The sequence below is a fragment of the Dipodomys ordii genome, unplaced genomic scaffold, assembly GCF_000151885.1.
Source record: "Dipodomys ordii isolate 6190 unplaced genomic scaffold, Dord_2.0 Scaffold92, whole genome shotgun sequence".
NCBI classification, from domain to species: Eukaryota; Metazoa; Chordata; class Mammalia; order Rodentia; family Heteromyidae; genus Dipodomys; species Dipodomys ordii.
This window is the reverse complement of record NW_012267308.1, coordinates 650191-665907: the sequence shown is the minus strand read 5'-3', so window position 1 is coordinate 665907 and position 15717 is coordinate 650191. Positions and strand designations below refer to the sequence as shown.

The window sequence follows — 15717 nt, the reverse complement described above, 5'->3', positions numbered from 1 at the left end:
TTCTTAATCTCCAACAGACTACTTGAAAATAAAAAACTAGAAGCAGAGCTGTAGCTCAAGTGGTAGAGCACTAGCCTTGAACAGAAGCTCAGAGGCAGTGCCTAGGCCCCAAGTTCAAGCCCTAGAACTGGCACCAAAAATAGTATTTAGGGCTGGAGGTATGGCTCAAGAGGTAGAACACCAGTCAAACCAAATGAGTAAGTATAAAGCCTTGAGTTCAAATTTGGGTAATGCACATGCACACACATACACACACAAAATGAGAACAGAGACACGTTTCAAACATAGTATCACTTTATTAAAAATGGGTAGACATAGCAGCAATTACAAAACCAGAGTTCATAAAGGCAAGGGACACTGGGCTGACAACGTGAAGGGGCACGCCCCACCCCGCTGGCCATGGGGCAGGGGGGCTCTAACTTCAAGCCTTAGTCCTCCACGGGGAGTCAGGTGGGTCAAGGACACCATCCGTAGCAGCAAGGGGAGCACCCTCGGGTGTTCTGGAGGTGGCTGTTGTCCTTGACTCACGTGTTTCAAAAGTGTAAGCACTCCATAGAAGATGCTGCCCCGGTCCACGTCATCCACACACAAGACTTCTGTGGGAGGGGGGCTGTCACTCGCTGAGTATCTGCAAAGGCTGAATGGCAGCAGGGGAACATCCGGGCATTTCCACACGCCAATTCTGGGCTTCAGGCTTCCTCCTCCTCCAGCTCACTCTGCTTTTTAATACTCTGAGGAGGGGTGAGGAGCCCAGGAGGGATAGGGGACAATCTATGGTGTTCTGACAATTCAGATTTCTTTGCCTGAGCTTTTTCCTGTAGATTGGGGGTGGGGAGGAAGATAAGGGAATAAGGATGTTAGTTTTTTGGTCTCAGACCAAAATTTGAATGATACCTGACACTTCTATTCATTGGCTGGTCCTCTACGACCTGAGCTATACCTCCAACCCCAAGGGTATGGCTTTTTAAGAATTGATTTGTGTAAATTAATTGGAAAGAATTCACAGGGACACCTTGTGCCTAAAGATTTGGGACTCAAAGGGGTTTTGGTGGCTCATAACTGTCATTCTAGCTATTAAATAGGCTGAGAGCCGAGGATCAAGGTTTGAAGCCAGCCTAGGCAGATAAATCAGTGGTTCTTTAATGAATCACCAAAAAATTTTGCCACAAGTGGAAGTGTTGCTCAAGTGGTAAGGGCAAAGCCTTGAGTGAAAACGCTAAGGGGATAGCATTTGAATTCAAGCCCCAGTAATGGCAACAAAAACCAAAACCAACTCTGAAACTATTTGGGCAGTTGTGTCTCATATCTGTAATCCTAGCTACTCAAGAGGCTGAGTGAGGTCTGAGGACCAGGGTTTGAAGCCAGTCAGAGCAAGAAAGTCTGTGAGACTCTGATCTCTAATTAACCACTCACCCCCAAACAAAACCAAACCAACTAGGGGCTGAGAATATACCTTAGTAGTAGAGTACTTGCCCAGAATGCATGAAGCCTTGGGTTCAATTCCTCAGTACCATATAAATAGAAAAACAGCTGGAAGTGGTACTGTGGCTCAAGTGTGCTAGCCTTGAGCAAAAGAAACTCAGGAACAGTGCCCAAGCCCTGAGCTCAAACCCCAGGACTGGCAAACAAACAAAACACACACACTACAAGTAGAGCTGTGACTCAAATGGTAGCGGATTAGCCTCAAGCAAAAAACCAAACTAAGCCAAGCCCTGGTGGCTCATGCCTGTAATTCTAGCTAAGGAGGCTGAGATCTGAGGATCATGGTTCAAAGCCAGCCTGCGCAGCAAAGTCCATGAGACTTTGCCAATAAACCACTAGAAAACTGGAAGTGGTGCTGTGGCTCAAGTGGTAGAGCACTAGCCTTGAGTTGAAGAGCTGAGGGACAGCGCCCTGGCCCAGAGTTCAAGCCCTATTGCCAAAACAAATACAAACCCTAAAAACAAATCTGTAAATAAACAATTTGTAAACTTAAAGATTATTAGAACAAGTACTGCCCTTTTATGTATATCTTTTGAATGTGTGTATGTTGGCCCAGGAACTTGAACTCAGGCCTTATGAACTGTCCCTGGGCATTTGTGGTCAAGGCTGAGGGTCTGCTACTGGAGCCACAGCTCCAATTCCAGCTCTTTTGCTGCTTAATTGGAGATAAGAGTCTCACGCTTTCCTACCCAAGCTGGCTTTTACCATGATCCTCAGATCTCTCAGTCTCCTGAGTGGCTAGGATGACAAGAGTGAGCCACCAGTGCCGGCGCCCTTCTATGTGTTGTTGAGTGAGGAGGAGACAGGAGGAAAACCAAACTCCAGATGATCAGGATCCTGCCTAGAAGGCTGTGTGGGTAAGGAGATTGGAGACGAGGAGGCTTGGTAGGCTGGGTACTGACCAGTAAGTCCAAGCTGTTGGCATGGGTCTGGATATTATGGGCATCTTCACATGGGATCCCCCGGAAGTGCCTCAGCTTGCAGCTTGGCGTCTCCTGGAAGACCTCGGCGAATGGTGTCATCCATTCAGCACATTTCTTGATATCCTCCCACTGATACCCTGCCATGAGAAACATGGTGCATGCTCAGCCCGAGGCTGCACTCACTGTTTTCCAAAGTGATCGCCTTGAAGAAGGCTGGATTGCAGCACCTTACCTGAAACCTTCGCCACCAAATCGGAGCAAGAGAAATGGAACAAGGCAGCAGCGGCAAGTACCCCGTAAGGAAATTCTAAGCATTCCACATCCAGCATGCAGAGATCCAGGAGCTAGGGAGGACCAGGGAGAAAACCCTGAGACAGATGCTGGTACCCCAGGGTTCCTGTTACTGGAGTGGAACTGTTGGGTTGGGAGGCCCCAGTGCAAGAGAACTACTGACCTCAGCCACCTGGATGAAGATCTGCTGCGGATACTGAGGCAGCAGCACCTCACACATGTTGTTCAGAAACGCGACCTGCATGTACACGTTTAGCCAGGACACGACAGTCAAAGGACTCAAACGCCAGTTCAGGGCCTGCAGGAGGACAGGAGAGAGACTGATGGCAGAGGAGTCTGGGACACAGCCACACTGCCGAGATAGCTCAAGCTCACAACCTAGCACCCGGAGACTGATATGGAGGAACATGGGTCGAAGCCAGGCTGGGAAAGGAACATCTGTGACTATCTTATCTTCAATGAAACAGAAGAAAAAAGTCACAAGGCCCTGGCTTCATGTCCCAGAAAGACCGTAAAACCCCAGAAAAACACTACCTTCATAATCACCAGTTCCATGGTAAGAATTTCATCTCCTGAGCAGGCGCCATCGGTGACGTAAGCAAACTGATGCAGCTTTGGAGGGTAGATCTCCTGGGAGTACAAGGGAGATGGAATCAGCATATCTAAGAAATGAACCCCCATCCCTAAAGAGACAAAACATGGGGCTGGGAATGTGGCTTAGCAGTAGAGTGCTTTTCTAGCATGCACAAAGCCCTAGGTTTGATTCCTCAGTACCACATAAACAGAAAAGGCTGGAAGTGGTATGTAGCTCAAGTGGCAGAGCGCTAGCCTTGAACAAAAAGAAGCATTAGGGATAGTGCCCGGGCCCTGAGTTCAAGCCCCAGGACTGGCAAAAAACAAAAAAAACACATGGCTGGGTACTAGTGCTTACATCTGTAATCACAGCTATTTGGAGACTGAGATCTCACCTTTTCAGTATTTAACACATTTGAAAGCTGCATTGAAGTATTTAAATATATTTTGTTGTAGCAGGTTTTTTTTGTCTGTTATAGGGTTTGAATTCTGGGCCTGGGTGCTGTCCCTCAGCTCTTTAAAAGGCTAGCACTTGAGCCACAGCCACCTCCGGTTTTCTGGTAGTTAAGGCTTGTTATAGCAGTTTTTAAAGACAGGGTTTTGTTTTGCCCAGGCTGGCCTGGAACTGGCAATCTTCCTGCCTCTTGTTTCTGAGTGCTTGGACTACAGACTTGAATAAACCATACCTGGTACCAACTGAAACTTTATACTTTCTAAATTTTTGGGGGGGACTGGGCTTCACCTCAGGTCCTGGGCACTATCCCTTAGTTTTTTTCCAAAAGCTTATGACTGGTGCCCTACCATTTGTGCAATCTCAACTTCCAGTCTTTTGCTGGTGAGATAAGAGTCTTTATAGACTTTCCTGCCTAGGCTGGGTTTAAACTGTGATCCTCCAAATTTCAGATCTCAGCCTCCTGAGCACCTAGAATTTGCAAGTGTGAGCCACCAGTCCCTGTAATTCTGAATTCAGTTTTCTTTTTGCTGAATGTACTACATTAACTTAAATGTATTCTTATTCCTTTTTCTTGGTTGGTTAGGTCCTAGGATTTTCTTTTTTTGTTGATCATGGGGGCCTGGACGCTGTCCCTCAGCTTTTTTTTTTTTTTTTGGGGGGGGGGTCCGGTCGTGGGGCCTGAACTCTGGGCCTGGGCACTGTCCCTCAGCTCTTCAGCTCAAGGCTAGCACTCTACCTCTTGAGCCACAGTGCCACTTCCAGCTTTTTTCCTTTTGCTTATGTGGTGCTGAGGAATTGAACCCAGGGCCTCATGCATGCAAGGCAAACACTCTACCACTGAGCCACCTTCCCAGGTTGGTCCTAGGACTTTCTGTATGTATCTTGGCTTTAGAAGACCTCTCATTAGAAATAGCCAGGTGCTGGTGGCTCGTGCCAGTAATCCTAGCTACTCAGAGGATTGTGGTTCAAAGCCAGCCTGGGCAGGAAAATCAGGGAGTCTTATCTCCAATGAACCACTAGAAAACTGGAAGTGGAACTCAAGTGGTAGAGTTCCAGTGCCCAGGCCGAAGTTCAAGCTCCAGGATTAACAACAACAAAAAAGAAAACAGAAAAAATATATATGATAGGCAAATTAGCCATCCTCTCTCATCTCTCTAGAGCTCAAAAATGAACCCTTACTGTGTAACATACATGACCATCACTTACCTCTAGTTTGGCAGCAATAAATAAGGCTGAGATCCCAATGAGTTGTAAAAGGGTTTTCACAATATTTTCTTGTGTTGCCATATACCGATCAAAGAAGTCTTGGGCCAAGTAAAATGTCTCCCTGTGAAGCTTATAGACTTCGCACACCTGGAAAAAAAATAATAAGTATACTTTAAAACAGTACTTGAAGGGAAAAAAAAAGCCAAGCGACGGTTCACACCTGTAATCCTAGCTACTCAGGAAGCCGAGATCTAGAGAATCATGGTTCAAACACAGCCTTGGCAGGAGTCTGAGAATCTTATCTTCAGTGAATAAGCAAAATGTTGGAAGAGCTGTGGCTCAACTGGTAGAGTGCTGGCCTTTAACAACAACAACAAAAGGCTCAGAGACAGAGCCGAGGTCAAGTTCAAGCTCCAGTACAGACACACACACATACCACATGCTAAAATGGTAATGGCACAGAAGGTTCTAGAAACCACAAGGCCCTAACTCACCTCCATCAGCCAATCCAGAAGAACAGTTCTCATTCTAGCCTGCAGGAGAGGGTGTCTCTGCAGAAAGTGCTCGTCCCTTAAATACACATGCTCCTTGTTCAACATAATGTTCCAGACTTCATCTCGATTCGCCCAGCTACAGAGGGGGAAAAAAAGGCAATAGGAAAACAGTAGAAAAATCAAATGGCCTGCAGACAGGTATCAGGCCCATCCATGCCCAGGAGCCAACAGAATGTGTATGACTGTGTGTCCATGCATGTGTATACATGTGGCAAAGCCCACACCTACTTCAGTAAAGGCAGTGGTGAAGCTCTGGGTGGTGACCGCTTGCGAGGCTGGAACATGGAAATGGGGAACAACGACTCCTCATCCTCCTCTTTGTCAGGTGTGGGAATCAAGGAGCAGGGGTCTGCACAAACCGAATCACTGTCCCAAGGCTGTTAAAACAGGAAATTATTGTGGAACACTTCATTTCACACTCACTGATTATCTGTAAATGAACACGGCAGGCAGAGGACTGGCTGGCCCAGACATATAACACAGGTAAATACAACCCACAGGGATCACTTGGGGTTTCCAGTCCCCTTATTAACAGTTTGGGAATCTATGCAGTAAAATCCCTTTTAAAATAATAATTTAAAAAAAGGGCTGGGAAGGTGGCTCAGTGATAGAGCGCTTGCCTTGCATACATGAGGCCCTGGGTTCGATTCCTTAGCACCACATAAGCAAAAAGAAAAAAGCCAGAAGTGGTGCTGTGGCTCAAGTGGTAGAGTACTGGCTTTGAGCTGAAGAGCTAAGGGACAGCGCCCAGGCCCAGAGTTCAGGCCCCATGACCAGACCCAAAAACAAAGAAAAAAGCCAGGCACTGGTGGCTCATGCCTGTAATCCTAGCTACTCAGGATGCTGAGATGTGAGGCTCATGATTCAAAGCCAGCCTGCGCAGGAAAGTCCGTGAGACTCTTATCTCCAATTAACCACCAGAAAACCAGAAGTGGCGTTGTGGCTCAAGTGGTAGAGTGCCTTTGTGCCTTGAGCACAAAGAGGCCAAGGGACACCACCCAGGCCCAGAGTTCAAGCTCCAGGACAGGACAAAAAAATAGTATAGCTAGTGTCAGCCTTTAAGGGACAACATGAGACCTCTGAGTTCAAGCCTCAATACTGACATACACACATACACACACACACACACAAAGGACTAAGATAGTAAGAAGCTATTAAGACAGAACAGCCCCACACAAAACCGTCTTCAGAGGCCCACATGCTGTTCAGGAGTGGGAAGAGTAAAGTTGGATAAAATTCCTCTGCACCTGATGTACACAAATTGGGCATGAAAATTATCTATGACTATCCCTGCCAACAGCTGTGCCCGAAAATCGAGAACAGCCACTTCCTTTCAGTTTGAGTGCCCTGGGCTGGTGAGCAGTGTTTTAAATTGTTCTTCATTCAAGAGTGAACTCAAGCTGGTGATGCCGATGGCTCATGCCTGTCATCCCAGCCACTCAGGAAGCTGAGGTCTAAGGACCAACAGGCTTGAAGCCAATCCAGGCAGGAAAGTCAGAGAAATTCTTTATCTCCAATTAACTAACACAAAAGTCTAAAGTGGAGCTGTGGCTTAAGTGGCAGAGCACCAACCTTGACCAAAAAGTTCAAAGATAGTACCCAGGCCCTGAGTTCAAGCGCCAGTACTAGCATACGCATGTGTGCTAGTACACACACCCACACAAACACACCCACAGTGTGCATTTAAGTTCTAAAAGCACAGTCATGTGCTGACCTCCAAGGCCAGATGATGGAGGCACATCTTGAAAGCCACTAGAGAAAACAAAACTATTGCACTCCCCAATCTATAGTTCATACACAAATTAGGTAAACCACAAAGTTAATCTTTTAAAGGGCAGGGTATATGCAGTTCCACCTATGCTCTAACTGAAGTCTTTCCTTCAAAAAGATCATCTTGCAGACATTACGTAGGAAGAAAAGGGCTAGCTGTTAAAAGATTGGTTGTGATGATTGATAAGTATGTCTCCTGTGTTACTTTTCTCTTTGGTGGCAGTACTGGGACATGCACTCAGGGTCTGAGTGTTTGCACTTAGCTTTTTTGCTCAAGACAGGAGCTCTACCACTTAAGCTCTACTTCTGACTTTTAGCTGGTTAACTGGAGAGAAAATAGTCTCATGGATGTGGGCTGGCTTTGATCCTCAAATCTCAGCCTCCTGAATAGCTAGGATTACAGGTGTTAGACAGGGTCTCCCTACCTTGGGCTTTTTCTTCTTATGCAAAATCTTCTGAGAACTACAAATTTAAGATTCGGCTTCAAATTTAAAACGTTAGGTCTTGAGTTCAGTGGCATTCAAAGATCTGGATTCAATCTCAAGTACTGCAAACAAAAATTATCTTGCTGGGCACTGGTGGCTCACGCCTGTAATCCTAGCTACTCAGGAGGCTGAGATCTGAGGATCACGGTTCAAAGCCAGCCCAGGCAGGCAAGTCTGTGAGACTCTGATCTCCAATACACCACTAGAAAACCGGAAGTGGTACTGTGGCTCAAGCAGTAGAAGCACTGGCCTTGAGCTGAAGAGCTGAGGGATAGCGTCCAAGCCCAGAGTTCAAGACCCACGGCTGCCAAAAATAAAAAACTACCTCTTGCTGAATTCTCTTCATTAAGAATAGCCTAAGCGTCCAGGTGTCGGTGGCTGTAATTCTACAATTCAGGAAGCTGGGATCTGAGGATTGCAGTTCAAAGCCAGCCTGGACAGGAAAGTCCGTGAAACTCTTATCTCCAATAAACCACCAGAAAACCTGAAGTGGTGCTCTGGCTCAAGTGGTAGAGTGCTAGCCTTGAGCTAAAGAGCTGAGGGACAGAGCCCAGGCCCAGAGTTCAAACCCCACAACCAACAACAACAACAAAAGAATAGCCTAAGTGGCATGATGGCTCACGTAGTAGAGCATTAACCTTGAGCACAAAGAGGCTCAGGGACAGTGTCTAGGCCCTGAGTTCAAGCCCCACAACAGAAAAAAAAAAAAAAAAAAAAAAGCCAGGAATGGTAGCATCTGCCTGTAATCCCAGACTTGAGAGGCCCAAGCAGGAGGATTGTACGTTCAGGGCAGACTGCACAGACTCCCTGTTTCAAGAATGAAAAAATGGCCTAAGATAAAAACCAAGATTCCACCTGGTCTCAATGAAGCAGTTAGCATGACTTTTCTTTCTAGTTCAAAGGTGATACACTGGGCTGAACTGTTACAAATACCTCTAGACAAAAATTCTGTGTCAATAGGCTAAAAAGGTTCTGCTGTAGCCTTGAGTAAGTTCTTATGTCTTTACCAAGAGTGAAGACATGGCTGTATAAATTGATGGAAAAAAAGTTTCAAGCTATCTAGTCTACAACATGTGTAGAAAGGCAGGCTCTTGTAATCCTAGCTACTCAGCAAGCCAAAATCTGAGGACTGTGGTTCAAGGCCTGCTGGGAAGTCTGTGACAGACTCCCACAGCATAGCATCTCCCCAGAAATTCTTATTTCCAGGACCTACCACCCACCATGTGGCTGGCTGTCAACTCTGTAGTGCGTCACCCAACCAGACCAGCTGTCCCTGGCTGCTAGTCATGTGTTGTCCATTGCTGACTTCCTAGGGACCACAGCACTGAGGTCGGATTCTGTTCCAGCTCAGCATTATCTGTGATAAAGGCCAAAGGCCTGACTAGTTAGTTTGGAGATAAGCTACTCCTTTACCAGAGTCATAACTACAGTCTCCAGCCATCTCTGGAGGCAGAGAGATAAAACAACTCTCTCTGTAAGGCGCTTTTGATATTATGATAGTATTACACTGCAGTGTCAGAGATCTGGCAAAAAAAAAAAAAATGTACTCAATCACTGGGAAAGGTTTTGACTGGGAGCAGGTTAAAGAGACTCAGCCTTGGTCAAGGTAAGGAAGGAGTTGCTTGGTCGCCTGGGGGGATGGTCAAAGCCACAAAGGGGAAGAGGTTGCATGAAATCTGACCTAAAGGGGATGGGAAGAAATTCAAAAAGTACCAAGACAAAACATCTCATGTGTTTATGAAACACAAGGGGTTGCAGCCTGGCCTTGGTGACTGTAATCCCAGTTCCTTAGGAGGCTGAGAGCTGAGGATCACAGCTGAAAGACAGCCCGAGAAGGAAATGTCCATGAGACTTTGGTCTCCAATGAACTAGCAAAAAGCTGGAAGCAGAGGTGTGGCTCAAGAGATAGACTGCTATAGCCTTGAGCTAGAAGCCAAGTAGAGAGCATGCGTGAGGCCGAGTTCAACCCCCAGCACGGTCCAGGTGGGCCCCACTACACACACAGGCAGGCCCAGGAAAGCTCCCCTGACCCACCTGACTGTTACACTGGCTTTTTTTCACAGTCTTGTCAATTTTGGCAACTTCTTCATCTGGATCCTGCAGGAACTAAGAAAATTCCAACCCCCAAAGACAAAAAACCAAAAAGAAAAAAAAATAAAAGAAAGGCAACAGACAGAAGGAGGGGGGGGGGGGAAGTTGATTAGGTTCTGAACATCATTTCTATCCCGGGGAGCTCCCCTCCCCCCACCGGTCCCCACTAATCCACGTGTGCACGGGCGACCCATGTCTGGTACTCAGGTAAGGTGAAGGGGGTGAGGGGCCCTCTCCCCCTCACACCTGTGTGTCTTTTGTAACTCACCACGGCCACATCTGCCTTTCTTTTTCTGGAGCGGGCAGTGGACTCGATGCTACTTTCTTCTTTTACGGTGTCCTGCGCATCGGCATCCCTGCACAAGCTGGGGTAACAGCCGAGGTGGGGGGTGGCGATGAGTGCTCCCCCATCTCAGCCGGCCCCTCGCCCGCCCACCTCCACTCCCCGTCCCGCGGGGGGGGGGGAAACAGGCCACCACCACTCACCTCTCCTTCAGTTCCCTCGGCATGGCGCAGGGTTGGGGCTCCGACCTTAGGCCTGGCAGGGGAGCGGGGTGAGGGGGGGGAGAGGGAACGGAGCGTCGGGATGAGGAGCAGAGCCTGGGGTGGGGGGGACCGGGGCCCCCGCCCGCCCCGCCCCTCCTCCGTCCTTCCCTCTCCCCTCCCCCCTCCCGCGCGGGCGGGTGGCGGCGGGAGTCTCTCTTGGCCCGGCCCGCCTTGGAAAATGGCCGATGGGGCCCCGGGTGGCCCTGTCACCCCCGTGGCGCCTCCGGTACGGCCCACGACCCCAAGTCCGAGGTCGAGATGGGGGGGGTGAGGGTCCTCCCCCCCCTCACCTCCCACCGCACCCCATCTCCTCCCGGGGGGCTCGCGCTGCCTCAGTGTCCCCTTCAGGACCACCCCCCACACACACAGTTCGCCGCCGGGTCGGGGCTCCCCGCGCTGGAGGTCTCGGGGAACCCCCCCGTTCTCGGCCCCCCAAGTCTCGGCGAGCCGGCCTCGCCGCTCCCCCCCCCACGCCCCGGGCAGGGCCTGGCGGCCCCCAGCACTCTCCTTACCCGAAGCGACGTCCGCGGGAAACGGAGGCACGAGCCGGGGCTGGGCGGCGGAGGCGGCGAGGGCGGCGAGGGGGCGGCGAGGGGGACGCTGGTGGTGGCGATGGTGGTGGCGGGATCCGCGCCTGCCCCCTACACCGCGCTGGCGGCCGCGCCGGCTGCTCCTGCGCCCGGCTCAGAGCGGGACATTTAAAACTCCCTGCGCGCGGAACCGGCACGACCCGCCTTCGAAGCCCGCCCTGACACCGCCAAAGCCCCGCCTCGCCCGGCCCCGAAGCCGCTGAGCGGCCGTCTCCGGGCCCCGGCCCGCCTCGCGTCCGCCCTCAGCACCGCCCCACCGCGCCGAGCCGCCAGCCCGCCCGGCGCTCGGGACCTCGAGGGGGCGGAGCCTAGACAAGAGGCGGGGTCTGATTGGAGGGTGGAGCGTAGGCGTGGCTTCTAGGAGAGGGAGGCGGGGCCAAGTGACAAGGCCGGCGCGCAGAAGAGCGGAGCGCCGGGCGTAGTGGGCGGGACCTGGCGTGGTAGGCGTGGCTACGAGGCCTTGGCGCGCGCGCGCGCTTGGCAGAGGGGAGGGGCGGGCCGCACGCGGGAGAAGTCTGGCGCGGGCGCCAGGGAAGGGGGCGGGGCTTGGGGGCCTTGGGGCGGGGCTTAGCGAGGAAAGCCACGTGGTTTGCGCGGGTGGATTTGCCAGTCCGGAGGGTCCGGGCCGAGTGGGAACAGGTGCAGGACCGGCCGGGTGCAGAGACCCGCCAGGCATCCGCTTTGCCGCGCGTTTTTCCCGCCACATCCCCCCTTTTTTATTACCCCCACCCCCCTATGTACACAGTTTCTCGGACCCTGAATCCAGGGCCTGGATGTCCCCAAGGTCAAGTGCCTGGTTCCTCTCATGGAGCCTCTCATGGGCTTTATGCCACAGCTGTTACTGCTGGCCGAGCGCACATTCATCCGGCCACGCGCTTCTCATTCATTCGTTCTTTCATTCACTCATTCATTCTACTATTCAGGGGCCTTCCATGTGCTCACCCCATGCCGACCCCTCCCCCACAGACTCATTCTTTGAGCTTGGCCTTTCTGCTCCAGGAGATTTTTCCCTGAAGCCGCCCCTGATTTAACCCTTCCAAATTATTGATCATCAGACCACGCCACAGTCTGTCCTGGCCCCAAAGAACCCCCCCCCATTGGGTCCTTACCCCGCTCAGCTCCTTGCTGGCTCTATGTCCATTGCTTCTCCTGACTCAGGAGGTCATCCCCCTCCTCCACACTTTGCCTTGAGAAGAGGCTCCTATTTGTGAATGGCAGTGTCACCAGACAGAGATGAGGTTTAGTGGAGCTTCTCTTTCAGTATAGATACTCTTCACTCAGGGTCCTTGACTTCAATCGCAGAATAAGTATTTCTGAACAAGTCACAATGGTAAGAAAACTTGGCAGAGCTTTATTGAGTAAGTAAACAAGCAGGCAAGCAGAAAAACGACAAAAAAAAAAAGCAGACAAACAGAAGGGCAGGGGCACACTAGCAGAATGTAGGTGCTCTCATAGGGAGACACACACACACACACAGGGAGACATCCAAAGAGAGACTCCTTGGGACACACACACACACACACACACACACGGAGACATCCAAAGAGAGACTCCTTGGGACACACACACACACACACAAGAGAGACTCCTTGGGACACACACACACACACACACACAAGAGAGACTCCTTGGGACACACACACGGACACACACACACACACAAGAGAGACTCCTTGGGACACACACACACACACACACACACAGACATCCAAAGAGAGACTCCTTGGGCTCCTTGGTCTGTTAGGGTATTTATAGGGTAAAGGCAGGGAGTCTGGCTTCCAATTATGCAAAGCTAGGTGCTTTGTCTTTGCTCTAACCACACCTGGTCTTATCCTCTGAGTTTCCAGGTAAGAATGTATCTTGCCATAAAAACAGATGCTTATCCTTGAAACAGGGAGGTGCCCTGCTATCTGCATTTTGGGGCATCCTATCAGTTGTTAATCCTTGGGTGGGAAATGCAGTTATTAATCCCTGGGTGAGGAATGCATCCTTTAGGAAGGAATTCATCCTGTTGTCTCTCTTTGAAACAAAGACAGCACTTCTATGTTTCTAAATACCCTATTTCTAAGTTGCCTTCACCAAGCCACAGTTTCCTTATAATATCTTGTTTCATTTTCCCCTAAATGACTTTGTTCCTTTAATCTTAAGGGAAGTAGATGGACAAGCTTTAAGCTTGAGTCTTTCAATCCCTGGCAGCCAATTGCCATGTCTTATTTTCCTAGGCTGCCTTAGGAGTTAAAACAACAACAACAGCAACAAACCCCACTGACCTTGTGTCTGGCTGCTAGCTCATGTCTGTAATCCTAGCTACTGAGAAGACTGAGACTTAGGATCCCTGTTCAATGCCAGCCCAGGCAAAAAAGTCTATGAGACTCTTCAGTGAACCACCAAAAAGCCAGAAGTGGAGGTGTGGCTCACAGCTCAAGTGGTAGAGCATCAGCCTTGAGAGAAAAAGCAAGCCCTGAGTTCAAGCCTTGATACCCACACCAAAAAAAAACAAAAAACAAAAAAAAAGTCAATATGACTAGCTTTGCTGGACATTTCTATTCAAAACTGAGCTGGCAAAATGAGCTATCGATAAATAATTTGGAAGGGTTTAAATTACAGGTGGCTGTGCAGAGTGAGGGCTAGGGTGAGAAAATGCTGGGACTATGACTTCATGTGTGGACTGGAGAACCCAGCCCAGCCTTGGGTGCCACGTGTACATGAAGGAAGAAGAATGTGAAGCGGAGGATGAGCAGATTGCCAAGGCAACACAATAGCCTGGCCTAAAAGTTTGGAGTTTTCCTGTTACCAGAGCCCACTGGTCTGGCGTAGCTTGTCTTGGGGGTTGTGAGTTTTATTCATTGCACATTTTCATTAGGTACAGAGCATAAAGCATTGATTCACCTTGGGTGAGAGGGTGGATTGCTTCCTCCCTCCCTCCCTTCCTTCCTTCCTTCCTCTCTCCCTCCCTCCTTCCCCCCTTCTTTCTTTCTGTTCTCTCTCTCTAGCTCTTTTTTTGTGGTGTGTGTGTGTGTGTGCTGGGGCTTGAACTCAGGGCCTGGGTGCTGTCTCAGTTTTTTCACTCAAGGCTGGTGTTCTACCACTTGAGCCATGCCTCAGGAATGAAAGTTGGGGGCGCTTTTGCTTAGCTTTCTATGTGACCCTGGCTCTAACTGTTGGTGGAAAAGTCAGGACAGGAGCCAGGATACAAAGGTTACAGAGAAGCAAGTCCACGCAGAGTACAAACTTGCGGAGTTCTCTCTCTTAACCTGAGGCCCTGACTGGCTCTGTTGTGTGTGTGCGCTTGTACTGGGGCTTGAGCTCAGCGCTTCAGGCTCTCACTTGGCTTTTTTTCTTTTTTCCTAAGGTCGACCCTCTACACCTTGAGCCACAGCTCCTCCACTTCTTCAGCTTTTGATTGGTTCAGTGGAGAAAGTCTCACAGACTTTCCTTCCCAGGCTGGTTTTGAACCTCTATCCTCTAGACTTCAGCCTTCTGAGCAGCTCGAATAGCAGGCATGAGTCACACTAGTGCCCAATGCCTGACAGGTTTCAAAGACCCTCCAAACTGCCTATTACCACTTGTAACCAACTTTTTAAGGACACCCCAACACCCAAACAGATAAGGGAAGCCTGGTGCGAGACAAGGCTGGTGAGGAGAGGGATAGGGTTGCTGAGACCTGGCTACAGTTCCCTAGAGCTCACATTTCTGTGCACACCTTCAGCCAATAGGCAGCTCCAGCCCAGATCAATTAGAAATTAACCTGGGCTTATCCACTTAGTATAGGATGCAGCAACCATGGATGGATCCTGTGCTAAACTCAAGATTGGAAAAGAACAGAGACTAAATCTGTACACACTTCCAGAATTGGAGATGTGTGTCCAGACTCAGGGAAGGGGGTGCTGGGGGAGGGAACCTATGACAGCATCCAGTTACTTTCTTCTGCATGGCCAAAGGCACAAGAGGGCTTTGTTCTATACAAGACCACCATATCCCCCAGCTTTAAGTTAAATCTCCTCATTTTGGACTTAAAAAAAAAAAGGCACAGCTGCAGAACAGGGAGGGGGGATTGGAGACAGCCAGCTCAGACATCTCCCTCTGGTCAGCGAGCAACATTTTTCTGAAAAGCACCTCCCTTCTCTGTACTTTGAAGTAAGGGAGGAATGTGACCAATCAGAGCAGCGCATTCCTAGCTTTCTGATTGGTTAAGACTTAGACCCAGGGCCCAGATCTAACCAATGACAAGCCTCAGGAGTTGCTAGGCTAACTTGGAAGTGGGCCTGGAGCCATGAGGCCATCTTGCCACATAATTTGACCTGCTGGGAAGGGAAGTTCTTCCTGGAGAGCAAAGCCAGTGGAGCTGCTAGGCGGGTCTCTGATTTGCTGAACCTCTGTGAGCCAATAAGGCTCAAGATGGGAATCCTAGGAACTTTCTGGATGCTGGAACCAATTAATTGTTTGCACGGATTTATAGGGAGTTGGGGTGAAGTTTCTTATTACTGACAACCAAGAGTCCGTTTCAGCTACTAGGAAAAGGGTCCTGTCACACGTTATTCAGCTGCCACAGTTGCCATGGGCATCACTCAGACCCACACAGACCTTTTTCATCTGTGCGTGCACACACGTGCGCACGCTCACGTGTATCTGCGAGTAGTGAGACTTGAACTCAGAACCTAAGTGCTGTTCCTTAGCTATATTTTGCTCAAGGCTGGTGCTCTACCACTTGAGCCACACCTCCATTTCAGACTTTTTTTTTGCAGATTAGTT

At 49.7% G+C, this 15717-nt stretch overlaps 1 protein-coding gene across 1 annotated transcript; it reads right to left on the bottom strand.

The window, feature by feature from the left end:
- Positions 1-324: 324 nt before the first annotated feature.
- Positions 325-10406, bottom strand: Ccne1 (cyclin E1). Its single transcript, XM_013026312.1, has 11 exons — positions 10316-10406; positions 10098-10194; positions 9773-9844; positions 5712-5860; positions 5424-5559; positions 4930-5076; positions 3231-3326; positions 2860-2994; positions 2638-2749; positions 2385-2542; positions 325-815 (listed from the first exon to the last, which is right to left on the bottom strand). The coding sequence occupies exons 1-11, from the start codon at positions 10336-10338 to the stop codon at positions 690-692; spliced, it is 1251 nt and encodes a 416-aa protein (XP_012881766.1). The 5' UTR covers positions 10339-10406; the 3' UTR covers positions 325-689.
- Between the last annotated feature and the right edge of the window lie 5311 nt (positions 10407-15717).